General features: G+C 41.3%; 1 protein-coding gene across 1 annotated transcript; it reads left to right on the top strand.

The window, feature by feature from the left end:
• Positions 1 to 6,193: 6,193 nt before the first annotated feature.
• On the top strand, positions 6,194 to 11,989 carry LOC103512758 (the record flags this gene model as incomplete). The annotated part of the gene is made up of 4 exons (XM_017445541.2): positions 6,194 to 6,286; positions 7,400 to 8,533; positions 10,568 to 11,009; positions 11,901 to 11,989. Coding segments are annotated over exons 2-4 (1,255 nt in total), but the record flags the coding sequence as incomplete, so codon positions are not given.
• Between the last annotated feature and the right edge of the window lie 481 nt (positions 11,990 to 12,470).

The following is a 12,470-nucleotide window of genomic DNA, read 5'->3' as shown; positions in this document are numbered from 1 at the left end:
GACTCTAGGGAGTCTGGGGTCTTCAACGCATCCGTACGTCAGCGTTGAGATTGAGCAGTGCCTCAACAAGATCTTCAAGTGTGTGTCTTGTAAGGTGAGTGTCGAACTGTCTACGTGTCACTAAAAGTGTTGAGGCCAAACGTGGATAACTCAATGTTTTCCCTTTTTAGACTGTTTAACACTGAAAAACATTTCGTCCGTACCGATTCCGCACTGCTATTACATTTTAGAATAGAGGTTCAGTTTTTTCAAGTAGGAGAAGAGAGAGTCGACGCTCTCGACATCGTAATAGAGGCTCGGATATGACCGTGAAGGGCGCAGGTGAGGTAGGCCAGCCTCACTATCAGGTAGATCTGACAGGTGCGGCAGAAAAGGTCCCTCTGTCAGGTCTATCTGATAGTGAGTGGCTGGACCTACTTTTTGTTGTTGTTCACTTATTGCCAATAATTTCGCTCAACTCTTCTTTAACGCGTCAATTGTGACAATACTAGCAAGTACATTAGTCTGTGTGCCTTTGTATTGTGATAGGATGTAGAAGGAAGAGTCTTACAAGGAGACAAGCAGAGACTAGTGACTATTCCTCTACGAAGGTAAGACTCGTGTCGTTTTACAGAAATCCATATTAACACCTATCTTTTAGGCCAGCCACTCATTATCAGGTAGACCTGATCAGGTGTCAAGTATACCTGATGGAGTCAGTTCTACCTGATACTGTGTGTGCTCATCAGGTAGAACTGACAGACGGACCTATTCAGCCGTACCTGATCAGGTCTACCTGATAGTGATTAGTGATTGGCTGGTCTTAGAGGCGTGTTGTTGAGACCAAGGCTACAGCGGGGTAGTGCCTATCGCCAAGGTAAGGTATTATAGCCAGGTGCTAAATGTACATATCAGAGGACATAGAAAATATTTCCACACAACACAAAGAGATGAGATCTTCATCCACAGGAAGCTCATGTCAACAAAAAACAATGGAGGTCACTTTTTATAGTTTTTAGTCATTTCTCTTTTTACTTCCACAGTTCTCCAATAACTATTGTCATTACTACTTTTAACGTTAAATTTATTAAGTAAACAGGTATTGTTATTATTGTATTGACGTTTATCACTGTACTCTTTTTACGTATATTTTTAAAACCACTGTAAATTGAATTGCATGGAATAATAAAAGGTGAGCTACTTTGATTACCAACGTCCAGTAAGTTGGAGTTGGTACTAGAAGAAGAAAAGATGATGGATTAATAGAATTGATTTTAGGACAGAATGAAAATTTCTCAATGCCTTCAACACCAACGAATCGTGGTCGTATTAACGGTCTTCCTTCTGTGTTTCTTTTACAGTCATAACTGTATGAATAACTGTAAAAACGGAAAAACACGGAGCGTTAGTCAAACGTCAAGGAAAATGACATCCTACACGGTTTTCCCGGAAAAACACGGGCGAAAACATAGAAATACTCGTGGATGAACTAAAACTGACGGAAAATGGCTCCACAATGCCTTCATTGAGAAATTTTCATTCTACATCTGACAAAATAATAAATGAGAAAAATGACAATTTTACAGTAAAATAGTTAAAACATAACAAATGACAAGGATTTTGATGACAATGAGATATTGTAGAGAGAAACACTCATTTATTTATTGAAGGACTGCGCAAAATTCGAGTTACCAAAACGACACACCAGAAAAATTAATTAAGACAATAGAATCGCCAGACACCACAAGCTAAAGATACATATCAGTTATCTTAACACAAGAGGACCAATTTGAAAACACCATGAATCTAGTCAACTTCACCTATCAAATGCAGTTCTCCTTGGTATTCTTCAACACAAATGACAACACCACAAAACGTATGAATATTGGCGTGATCAACGAGACGAACAATGAAATCCATGATATCACCAACTTACCAAGAAGGAAAGTTAGAAACGAATTCAACTTACTGCAAAGCCTGTACGAGAATATATCCAACGCATCGGGAAAAAACCCTTAAGGCATGGCCGTTCATGTCACTCATCCATTTAGTGGTCTTGCTCGGCGTAGCTTAACGAAAACGGACCGGAAAATAGCCTATAACCTTCACGGGAGTGCAAGCAATAAGTTGACAAAGTTTCATAGCAATCGGATAAGCGGTTTGGCCAGGCATAAAGTTCGAACTCACAAACAAATATTCATTTTTATATATTAGATATGGCTGAACCAATGAGATTGTGAGATTTCGCTTTGTGGAGCAAGTGTGGACATGGTGTGGACGTCCAAAGTGAAATCTCATTGGTTCAGCCATGTTCACTATAAGAAAGTCACAAAATCGAATACGACTTAAGTTGCGTTTTCCTTTCGGACACGGAGACGATTTCCCCTCTTCTGAAGCTCATTTTCAATCTTTTGGCGCTGTGGCAGTACTAAACTATAGGAAATCCGTCATTTTGAGGAGGGGAAATGGTTTCCGTTTCTAAAAGGAAAATACACCTTTCCAAAATCAAAGATTGTTGGGGAAAATTATACATAGTTATCTAACCCGGTACAAAACCACGACCTAAATGCACCAGTTCCCAATGGATCACTGAAGCAACGTCAACCGTGGTTAGTGTTCGGATAGGTGACCATCTGGACAATTGCGTGCTGGCTTTTTCAAATCCACCGAATCATACCTGAATCCATCGAATCCAAATTTGTTGGGTCTGATGGCTTCAAAAAATACCCCCAAAAGGTGTGTCCACACATAGTGGACCGGTCATGTCCACTGAAGCGTCCACACTGTCTCGTATTCACCCGTTGTTGCGTACACCTCCTTTTTTCTCACCCTATACCTCCCTCCTATTGCCCGCTACAACGAGAACCGACGGAGCACGCTGAACCAACTTTAGTTATAATCCGTCCACCGACTAAGTAAGACCCCCCAGTATCTCCATTTCACAAACCAAGTTTCACCTCAGTGTCAGACCCATTTGCTCCAAAGAAATGTCCCCAAAATAAGGGCATCCTTTACAGTCCTGTGTCCTCCCCAGAGTTACCGTTACACCCGTCGATCGACCATGTGTGAACACACCTTGTTTATTTTAAAGACCAAGCACAAGTCCTCACGATGGTCGACAGCGGTTCAGGATGAGCCTAGTAAACATGGCTAAAGACCATCGCCCCGGTGTATGGCAGATACCAAAAGATATCTTCTCTTTAATCTGCCATCACCATTCGGCGAAAGCTAAAGCCGCTACAACATGTATGGCAGATACCAAAAGATATCTTCTCTTTAATCTGCCATCACCATTCGGCGAAAGCTAAAGCCGCTACAACAACAACAACAACACCTTGTTTATTTTAGTCGAGGAAGCGCAAGAACTCAACGAGTTCTACGAGTTGGAAGATGAGGAGGAGGCCGCAGAAATGATGCAGAACATGGGCACCTACGAAGTTGACCAGTCTGAGTTGGAACTGAAAATCGATCTCATGAATAATGTCACCAGCATTGAATATAGGATCCACAATCCGGACTTATACCCGGATGATGATGCGAAGGAGAATCTGGCCAAGTTGAAAGAGGCGGAAGAGAGGGTGGCCAGTTTGGAGAATAAACAGTTCTCGAGAATGAAGAAGAAGGCGGAAGACTACCGCAAAATTCTGGCACTTGGTAGGCCTCCGATTTTGTCTACGATCTTTTTTTTTCTGGAAAATAGGCACATCTGGAGAGGCCATAAGACTTTTCCTCATTCATTCAACAATCAAAATTCAACAATTCCTAGCGATTCAAAACATACCGTACTTCTGGTTTTTGGGACTTTCTGTATAAATACTGAAAAAAGCCCGGAAGCCCAATGACTGGGTTCCGGAGCTCTAATACAGACATATAGGGAAGATATACACTTTAATATTTTCCAACACCCTAAATCGGGCAAAAAACCACCAATAATCGAGTTCTAAGACTCCTAAAACTTGTGAGACCTCATTAGTAATTTTTTTCTCAGTGTAAAGGTAAAGTCATCTTGGAGTTCTAAAACTTGTGACACGTATAAATACTGAAAAAAGCCCGGAAGCCCAATGACTGGGTTCCGGAGCTCTAATACAGACATATAGGGAAGATATACACTTTAATATATTCCAACACCCTAAATCAGAGAAAAAACCTCCAATAATCGAGTTATTCCACCCTAAGACTCCTAAAACTTGTGATACCTCATTAGTAATTTTTTTCTCAGTGTAAAGGTAAAGTCATCTTGGAGTTCTAAAACTTGTGACTTGTGAGGTGACACCACCCTACTATGCTGTGATTACATAGATTGATAAGAACCTAAATATAATATATAATAAATAAATAAAAGGTATATAGAACAAATAAAAAGGTTAAAGGAAAAGGTTAGGAAGAAGAATATTGCCACCGTAGTTACCATGGAGGGTAGCGCGTCTGCCTTGTAAGGTTCGATTCCTGCCCACGGTGGATTTTATCTCAAACAGATAGGATTCGTACTCGGAAAGGCTGTCCTTTCTCCTATCCTGTCTTCCTTTTCTCTTCGCTCTCGGGACGATAAAACATTAACAGTCGAAGTTTTTCTCTTCTTTCTTTCTGCTCTCTTCGCTTTGGAGAGGATAAGACCTTAGCAGTTACAGTTCCGTCTGTCAAACCTCTTTTAGACGCAGTCCCACGACGTCTGGCTGTGGGACTATAAACAGGGAGGAGAACAGCTAACCCTAACCAGCCTAGCTAGCTAGCAGTTCTTCAAAGGATTCTCTCTGCTTTTAAAGACCAAGCACAAGTCCCCACGATGGTTGACTGCGATTCAGGACGAGCCAATTAAACATGGCTAGAGACCATCACCCAGGTGTATGGTGGATACAAAAAGATATCTTTTCTTTACTCTGCCAAGACCGTTCGGCGAAAGCTAAAGCCGCTACAACAACAACAACACCAACAACACCAACAACAACAACAACAACAACAACAACAACAACATTCACAACAACAACAACAACTAACTTAAGTGTTTTCTGTTTCAGGTTCCAAAAGGACAAAACCTTGGGTGATTTCGGTCAGGACAGCGATGCGGAATTCCACCTGCTACGCCAGTCTGGAATGAGAAGCAAACGTGAGTACCAATCCGTAGGGGTAGAAACACACTACTATCACGTCTCGTCACGTCACGTCACTTCAGCTCATGGGGAGACAGAAAAATATAGTTCAAAGTTTTTCCAAAATATTGTAGGTAATTTTGTTTAGGACAGCCACACTACTATTACGTCACGTGAGCTCATGGGGATTCAGAAAGCGGAATTCCACCTGCTACGCCAGTCTGGAATGAGAAGCAAACGTGAGTACCAATCCGTAGGGGTAGAAACACACTACTATCACGTCTTGTCACGTCACGTCACTTCAGCTCATGGGGAGTCGGAAAAATATAGTTCAAAGTTTTTCCAAAATATTGTAGGTAATTTCGTTCAGGACAGCCACACTACTATCACGTCACGTGAGCTCATGGAGATTCAGAAGGATGTAGCTCAAAGTTTTTCCATAATATTGTAGGTGAATTCGTTCAGGACAGCTTGACTACTATCACGTCCTTTTTGTGTTTAAACTAACCCTATAATAACACTGGTCACTGCTCATTTGTGACTTCTGGTATCCTGTCCTTTTCTCCCTTCGATTTCGGGACGATAAGACCTCCGTTGTCACAGTTCTTTCTATCAATTTTTTAATGGCTTGTTAGCTAAAGTACTGAAAAAGAAGAAGAACCCTAGGCCAGCCTCACTATCAGGTAGATCTGACAGGTGCGGCAGAAAAGGTCCCTCTGTCAGGTCTATCTGATAGTGAGTGGCTGGACCTACTTTTTGTTGTTATTCGGGACGATAAGACCTCCGTTGTCACAGTTCTTTCTATCAATTTTTTAATGGCTTATTAGCTAAAGTACTGAAGAAGAACCCTAGGCCAGCCTCACTATCAGGTAGACCTGACAGGTGCGGCTGAAAAGGTCCCTCTGTCAGGTCTATCTGATAGTGAGTGGCTGGACCTACTTTTTGTTGTTGTTCACTTATTGCCAATAATTTCGCTCAACTCTTCTTTAACGCGTCAATTGTGACAATACTAGCAAGTACATTAGTCTGTGTGCCTTTGTATTGTGATAGGATGTAGAAGGAAGAGTCTTACAAGGAGACAAGCAGAGACTAGTGACTATTCCTCTACGAAGGTAAGACTCCAAGTACATTAGTCTGTGTGCCTTTGTATTGTGATAGGATGTAGAAGGAAGAGTCTTACAAGGAGACAAGCAGAGACTAGTGACTATTACTCTACGAAGGTAAGACTTGTGTCGTTTTACATGCAGAAATCCATTCACTTATTGCCAATAATTTCGCTCAACTCTTCTTTAACGCGTCAATTGTGACAATACTAGCAAGTACATTAGTCTGTGTGCCTTTGTATTGTGATAGGATGTAGAAGGAAGAGTCTTACAAGGAGACAAGCAGAGACTAGTGATTATTACTCTACGAAGGTAAGACTTCATTTGTGACAATTCCTTTTTGTAGCAATTTTTCATTGACGTGACTTCTGAGCAAGTACCCTAATGTTCTATCGACACGAATTCAAAACTAAACCCATTCGTACATATTTCTAGACATGGTCTTCACTTGACTGGAGTGGATTATGGAAGAACTTCTGTCGTTTTACAGAAATCCATATTAACACCTATCTTTTAGGCCAGCCACTCATTATCAGGTAGACCTGATCAGGTGTCAAGTATACCTGATGGAGTCAGTTCTACCTGATACTGTGTGTGCTCATCAGGTAGAACTGACAGACGGACCTATTCAGCCGTACCTGATCAGGTCTACCTGATAGTGATTAGTGATTGGCTGGTCTTAGAGGCGTGTTGTTGAGACCAAGGCTACAGCGGGGTAGTGCCTATCGCCAAGGTAAGGTATTATAGCCAGGTGCTAAATGTACATATCAGAGGACATAGAAAATATTTCCACACAACACAAAGAGATGAGATCTTCATCCACAGGAAGCTCATGTCAACAAAAAACAATGGAGGTCACTTTTTATAGTTTTTATTCATTTCTCTTTTTACTTCCACAGTTCTCCAACTCCAATAACTATTGTCATTACTACTTTTAGCTTTAAATTTATTAGGTAAATAGTTATTGTTATTATTGTATTGACGTTTATCACTGTACTCTTTTTAGGTATATTGTTATTTTTAAAACCACTGTAAATTGAATTGCATGGAATAATAAAAAATAAGCTACTTTGATTACCAACGTCCAGTAAGTTGGAGTTGGTACTAGAAGAAGAAAAAGATGATGGATTAATAGAATTGGTTTTAGGACAGAATGAAAATTTCTCAGTGTCTTCAACACCAACGAATCGTGGTCGTATTAACGGTCTTCCTTCTGTGTTTCTTTTACAGTCATGACTGTATGAATAACTGTAAAAACGGAAAAAACTCGGAGCGTTAGTCAAACGTCAAGGAAAATGACATCCTACACGGTTTTCCCGGAAAAACACGGGCGAAAACATAGAAATACTCGTGAATGAACTAAAACTGACGGGAAATGGCTCCACAATGCCTTCATTGAGAAATTTTCATTCTACATCTGACAAAATAATTAATGAGAACAATAACAACGTTGACAGTAAAATAGTTAAAACATAAAAAATGACAAGGATTTTGATGACAATGAGATATTGTAGAGAGAAACACTCATTTATTTATTGAAGGACTGCGCAAAATTAATTAAGACAATAGAATTGCTAGACACCACAAGCTAAAGATACATATCAGTTATCATAACACAAGAGGACCAATTTGAAAACATAATGAATCTAGTCAACTTCACCTATCAAATGCAGTTCTCCTTGGTATTCTTCAACACAAATGACAACACCACAAAACGTATGAATGTAGGCGTGATCAACGAGACGAACAATGAAATCCATGATATCACCAACTTACCAAGAAGGAAAGTTAGAAACGAATTCAACCTACTGCAAAGCCTGTACGAGAATATATCCAACACATCGGGAAATTCGAAAAACACGACAAAAATCAAAAACACGAGCGAAGAATTCAATGTCAAGTATCAAAAACAATTTGTCCTCTATCAAAGGATAAAAATGATGCGCAACCTCGCTAAGAGGGTGAAAAACAGTTCTGGAAAAATCACACCACCCTGGGCCACACCAGTTCGGAAGAACAGAACCGCGGATAATGTCCGCAAACTAATGGCACTTTTGAAGACAAACCTGTCAGGTTTAGCGGAAGAAATCGATCTTGTCCGAATCGACGATCTCAAGGGGAATCGCAGAATCAAACGCGCTATGTCAGTACTTGTCCGACAAGTGGATGAATCTGAAATAGAAATGGCCGGCCTGCCGAACACACTAGCGCCCAAATACCACGAGCTGCGGAAGAAAAGGAAACTAGTGAGGGAGTATGGGGCGAGATATGCCAATATGACCAATAGGACATCGGAAGAAGAGCTGCACTTCATGAACTACACGGAGTTGAAGGATGAGTGTGAAAATGAACGCGCCAAAATAAGTGGGTTAAAACCTTATTCGATTATGTGACTTTTTTATAGTCAACTAGCCGATATCCGGAGTGAAATCCATGATATCACCAACTTACCAAGAAGGAAAGTTAGAAACGAATTCAACTTACTGCAAAGCCTGTACGAGAATATATCCAACACATCGGGAAATTCGAAAAACACGACAAAAATCAAAAACACGACCGAAGAATTCAATGTCAAGTATCAAAAACAATTTGTCCTCTATCAAAGGATAAAAATGATGCGCAACCTCGCTAAGAGGGCGAAAAACAGTTCTGGAAAAATCACACCACCCTGGGCCACACCAGTTCGGAAGAACAGAACCGCGGATAATGTCCGCAAACTAATGGCACTTTTGAAGACAAACCTGTCAGGTTTAGCGGAAGAAATCGATCTTGTCCGAATCGACGATCTCAAGGGGAATCGCAGAATCAAACGCGCTATGTCAGTACTTGTCCGACAAGTGGATGAATCTGAAATAGAAATGGCCGGCCTGCCGAACACACTAGCGCCCAAATACCACGAGCTGCGGAAGAAAAGGAAACTAGTGAGGGAGTATGGGGCGAGATATGCCAATATGACCAATAGGACATCGGAAGAAGAGCTGCATTTCATGAACTACACGGAGTTGAAGGATGAGTGTGAAAATGAACGCGCCAAAATAAGTGGGTTAAAACCTTATTCGATTACGTGACTTTTTTTATAGTCAACTAGCCGAAATCCGGAGCGAAGAGACGCTTCGCTCCGGATTTCTGCTAGTAAACCCTTAAGACATGGCCGTTCATGTCACTCATCCATTTAGTGGTCTTGCTCGGCGTAACTTAACGAAAACGGACCGGAAAATAGCCTATAACCTTCACGGGAGTGCAAGCAATAAGTTGACAAAGTTTCATAGCGATCGGATGGAAGGATGAGTGTGAAAATGAACGCGCCAAAATAAGTGGGTTAAAACCTTATTCGATTATGTGACTTTTTTATAGTCAACTAGCCGATTTCTGCTAGTAAACCCTTAAGGCATGGCCGTTCATGTCACTCATCCATTTAGTGGTCTTGCTCGGCGTAGCTTAACGAAAACGGACCGGAAAATAGCCTATAACCTTCACGGGAGTGCAAGCAATAAGTTGACAAAGTTTCATAGCAATCGGATAAGCGGTTTGGCCAGGCATAAAGTTCGAACTCACAAACAAATATTCATTTTTATATATTAGATATGGCTGAACCAATGAGATTGTGAGATTTCGCTTTGTGGAGCAAGTGTGGACATGGTGTGGACGTCCAAAGTGAAATCTCATTGGTTCAGCCATGTTCACTATAAGAAAGTCACAAAATCGAATACGACTTAAGTTGCGTTTTCCTTTCGGACACGGAGACGATTTCCCCTCTTCTGAAGCTCGTTTTCAATCTTTTGGCGCTGGCAGTACTAAACTATACTATAGGAAATTCGTCATTTTGAGGAGGGGAAATGGTTTCCGTTTCTAAAAGGAAAATACACCTTTCCAAAATCAAAGATTGTTGGGGAAAATTATATACATAGTTATCTAACCCGGTACAAAATCACGACCTAAATGCACCAGTTCCCAATGGATCACTGAAGCAACGTCAACCGTGGCTAGTATCCGGATGGGTGACCATCTGGACAATTGCGTGCTGGCTTTTTCAAATCCACCGAATCATACTTGAATCCATCGAATCCAGATTTTTTGGGTCCGATGGCTTCAAAAAATACCCCCAAAAGGTGTGTCCACACATAGTCGAACGGTCATGTCCACTGAACCGTCCACACTGCCTCGTATTCACCCGTCGATCGACCATGTGTGAACACACCCTGTTTATTTTAAAGAACAAGCACAAGTCCTCACGATGGTCGACTGCGGTTCAGGAAGAGCCTAGTAAGCATGGCTAAAGACCATCGCCCCGGTGTATGGCAGATACCAAAAGATATCTTCTCTTTAATCTGCCATCACCATTCGGCGAAAGCTAAAGCCGCTACAACAACAACAACAACAACACCTTGTTTATTTTAGTCGAGGAAGCGCAAGAACTCAACGAGTTCTACGAGTTGGAAGATGAGGAGGAGGCCGCAGAAATGATGCAGAACATGGGCACCTACGAAGTTGACCAGTCTGAGTTGGAACTGAAAATCGATCTCATGAATAATGTCACCAGCATTGAATATAGGATCCACAATCCGGACTTATACCCGGATGATGATGCGAAGGAGAATCTGGCCAAGTTGAAAGAGGCGGAAGAGAGGGTGGCCAGTTTGGAGAATAAACAGTTCTCGAGAATGAAGAAGAAGGCGGAAGACTACCGCAAAATTCTGGCACTTGGTAGGCCTCCGATTTTGTCTACGATCTTTTTTTTTCTGGAAAATAGGCACATCTGGAGAGGCCATAAGACTTTTCCTCATTCATTCAACAATCAAAATTCAACAATTCCTAGCGATTCAAAACATACCATACCTCTGTTTTTTTGGGACTTCCTGTATAAATACTGAAAAAAGCCCGGAAGCCCAATGACTGGGTTCCGGAACTCTAATAACAGACATATAGGGAAGATATACACTTTAATATATTCCAACACCCTAAATCAGGGAAAAAACCTCCAATAATCGAGTGTTTCCACCCTAAGACTTCTAAAAATTGTGACACCTCACTAGTAATTTTTTTCTCAGTGTAAAGGTAAAGTCATCTTGGAGTTCTAAAACTTTATTGCCACCGTAGTTACCATGGAGGGTAGCGCGTCTGCCTTGTAAGGTTCGATTCCTGCCCACGGTGGATTTTATCTCAAACAGATAAGATTCGTACTCGGAAAGGCTGTCCTTTCTCCTATCCTGTCTTCCTTTTCTCTTCGCTCTCGGGACGATAAAACATTAGCAGTCGAAGTTTTTCTCTTCTTTCTTTCGCTTTGGAGAGAATAAGACCTTAGCAGTTACAGTTCCGTCTATCAAACGTCTTTCAGACGCAGTCCCACGACGTCTGGCTGTGGGACTATAAACAGGGAGGAGAACAGCTAACCCTAACCAGCTTCAGCTGGCAGTTCTTCAAAGGGTTCTCTCTGCTTTTAAAGACCAAGCACAAGTCCCCACGATGGTTGACTGCGATTCAGGACGAGCCAATTAAACATGGCTAGAGACCATCACCCAGGTGTATGGTGGATACAAAAAGATATCTTTTCTTTACTCTGCCAAGACCATTCGGCGAAAGCTAAATCCGCTACAACAACAACAACAACAACAACAACAACAACAACAACAACAACACCAACACCAACAACAGCAACAACAAAAACAACGACAACTACAACAACAACAACAACAACAACAACAACAACTAACTTAAGTGTTTTCTGTTTCAGGTTCCAAAAGGACAAAACCTTAGGTGATTTCGGTCAGGACAGCGACGCGGAATTCCACCTGCTACGCCAGTCTGGAATGAGAAGCAAACGTGAGTACCAATCCATAGGGGTAGAAACACACTACTATCACGTCTTGTCACGTCACGTCACCTCACCTCATGGGGAGACAGAAAAATATAGTTCAAAGTTTTTCCAAAATATTGTAGGTAATTTCGTTCAGGACAGCTACACTACTATCAGCTCACGTGAGCTCATGGGGATTCAGAAGGATGTAGTTCAAAGTTTTTCCATAATATTGTAGGTGATTTTGTTCAGGACAGCTTGACTACTATCACGTCCTTTTTGTGTTTAAACTAACCCTATAATAACACTAGTCACTGTTCATTTGTGACAGTTCCTTTTTGTGGCAATTTTTCATTGACGTGACTTCTGAGCAAGTACCCTAATGTTCTATCGACACAAATTCAAAAATAAACCATTCGTATCAAACGGTCAATCGATTAAAATTGAAGGGGATGGATATTTCAAAGTATAAGCACTTGAGGGCCCCATGAGGCCGGACTACCTGAG

This window comes from Diaphorina citri, unplaced genomic scaffold (genome assembly GCF_000475195.1).
Source record: "Diaphorina citri unplaced genomic scaffold, Diaci psyllid genome assembly version 1.1 scaffold881, whole genome shotgun sequence".
Taxonomy (NCBI): domain Eukaryota; kingdom Metazoa; phylum Arthropoda; class Insecta; order Hemiptera; family Psyllidae; genus Diaphorina; species Diaphorina citri.
This window is presented reverse-complemented; position numbering and strand designations above follow the sequence as displayed.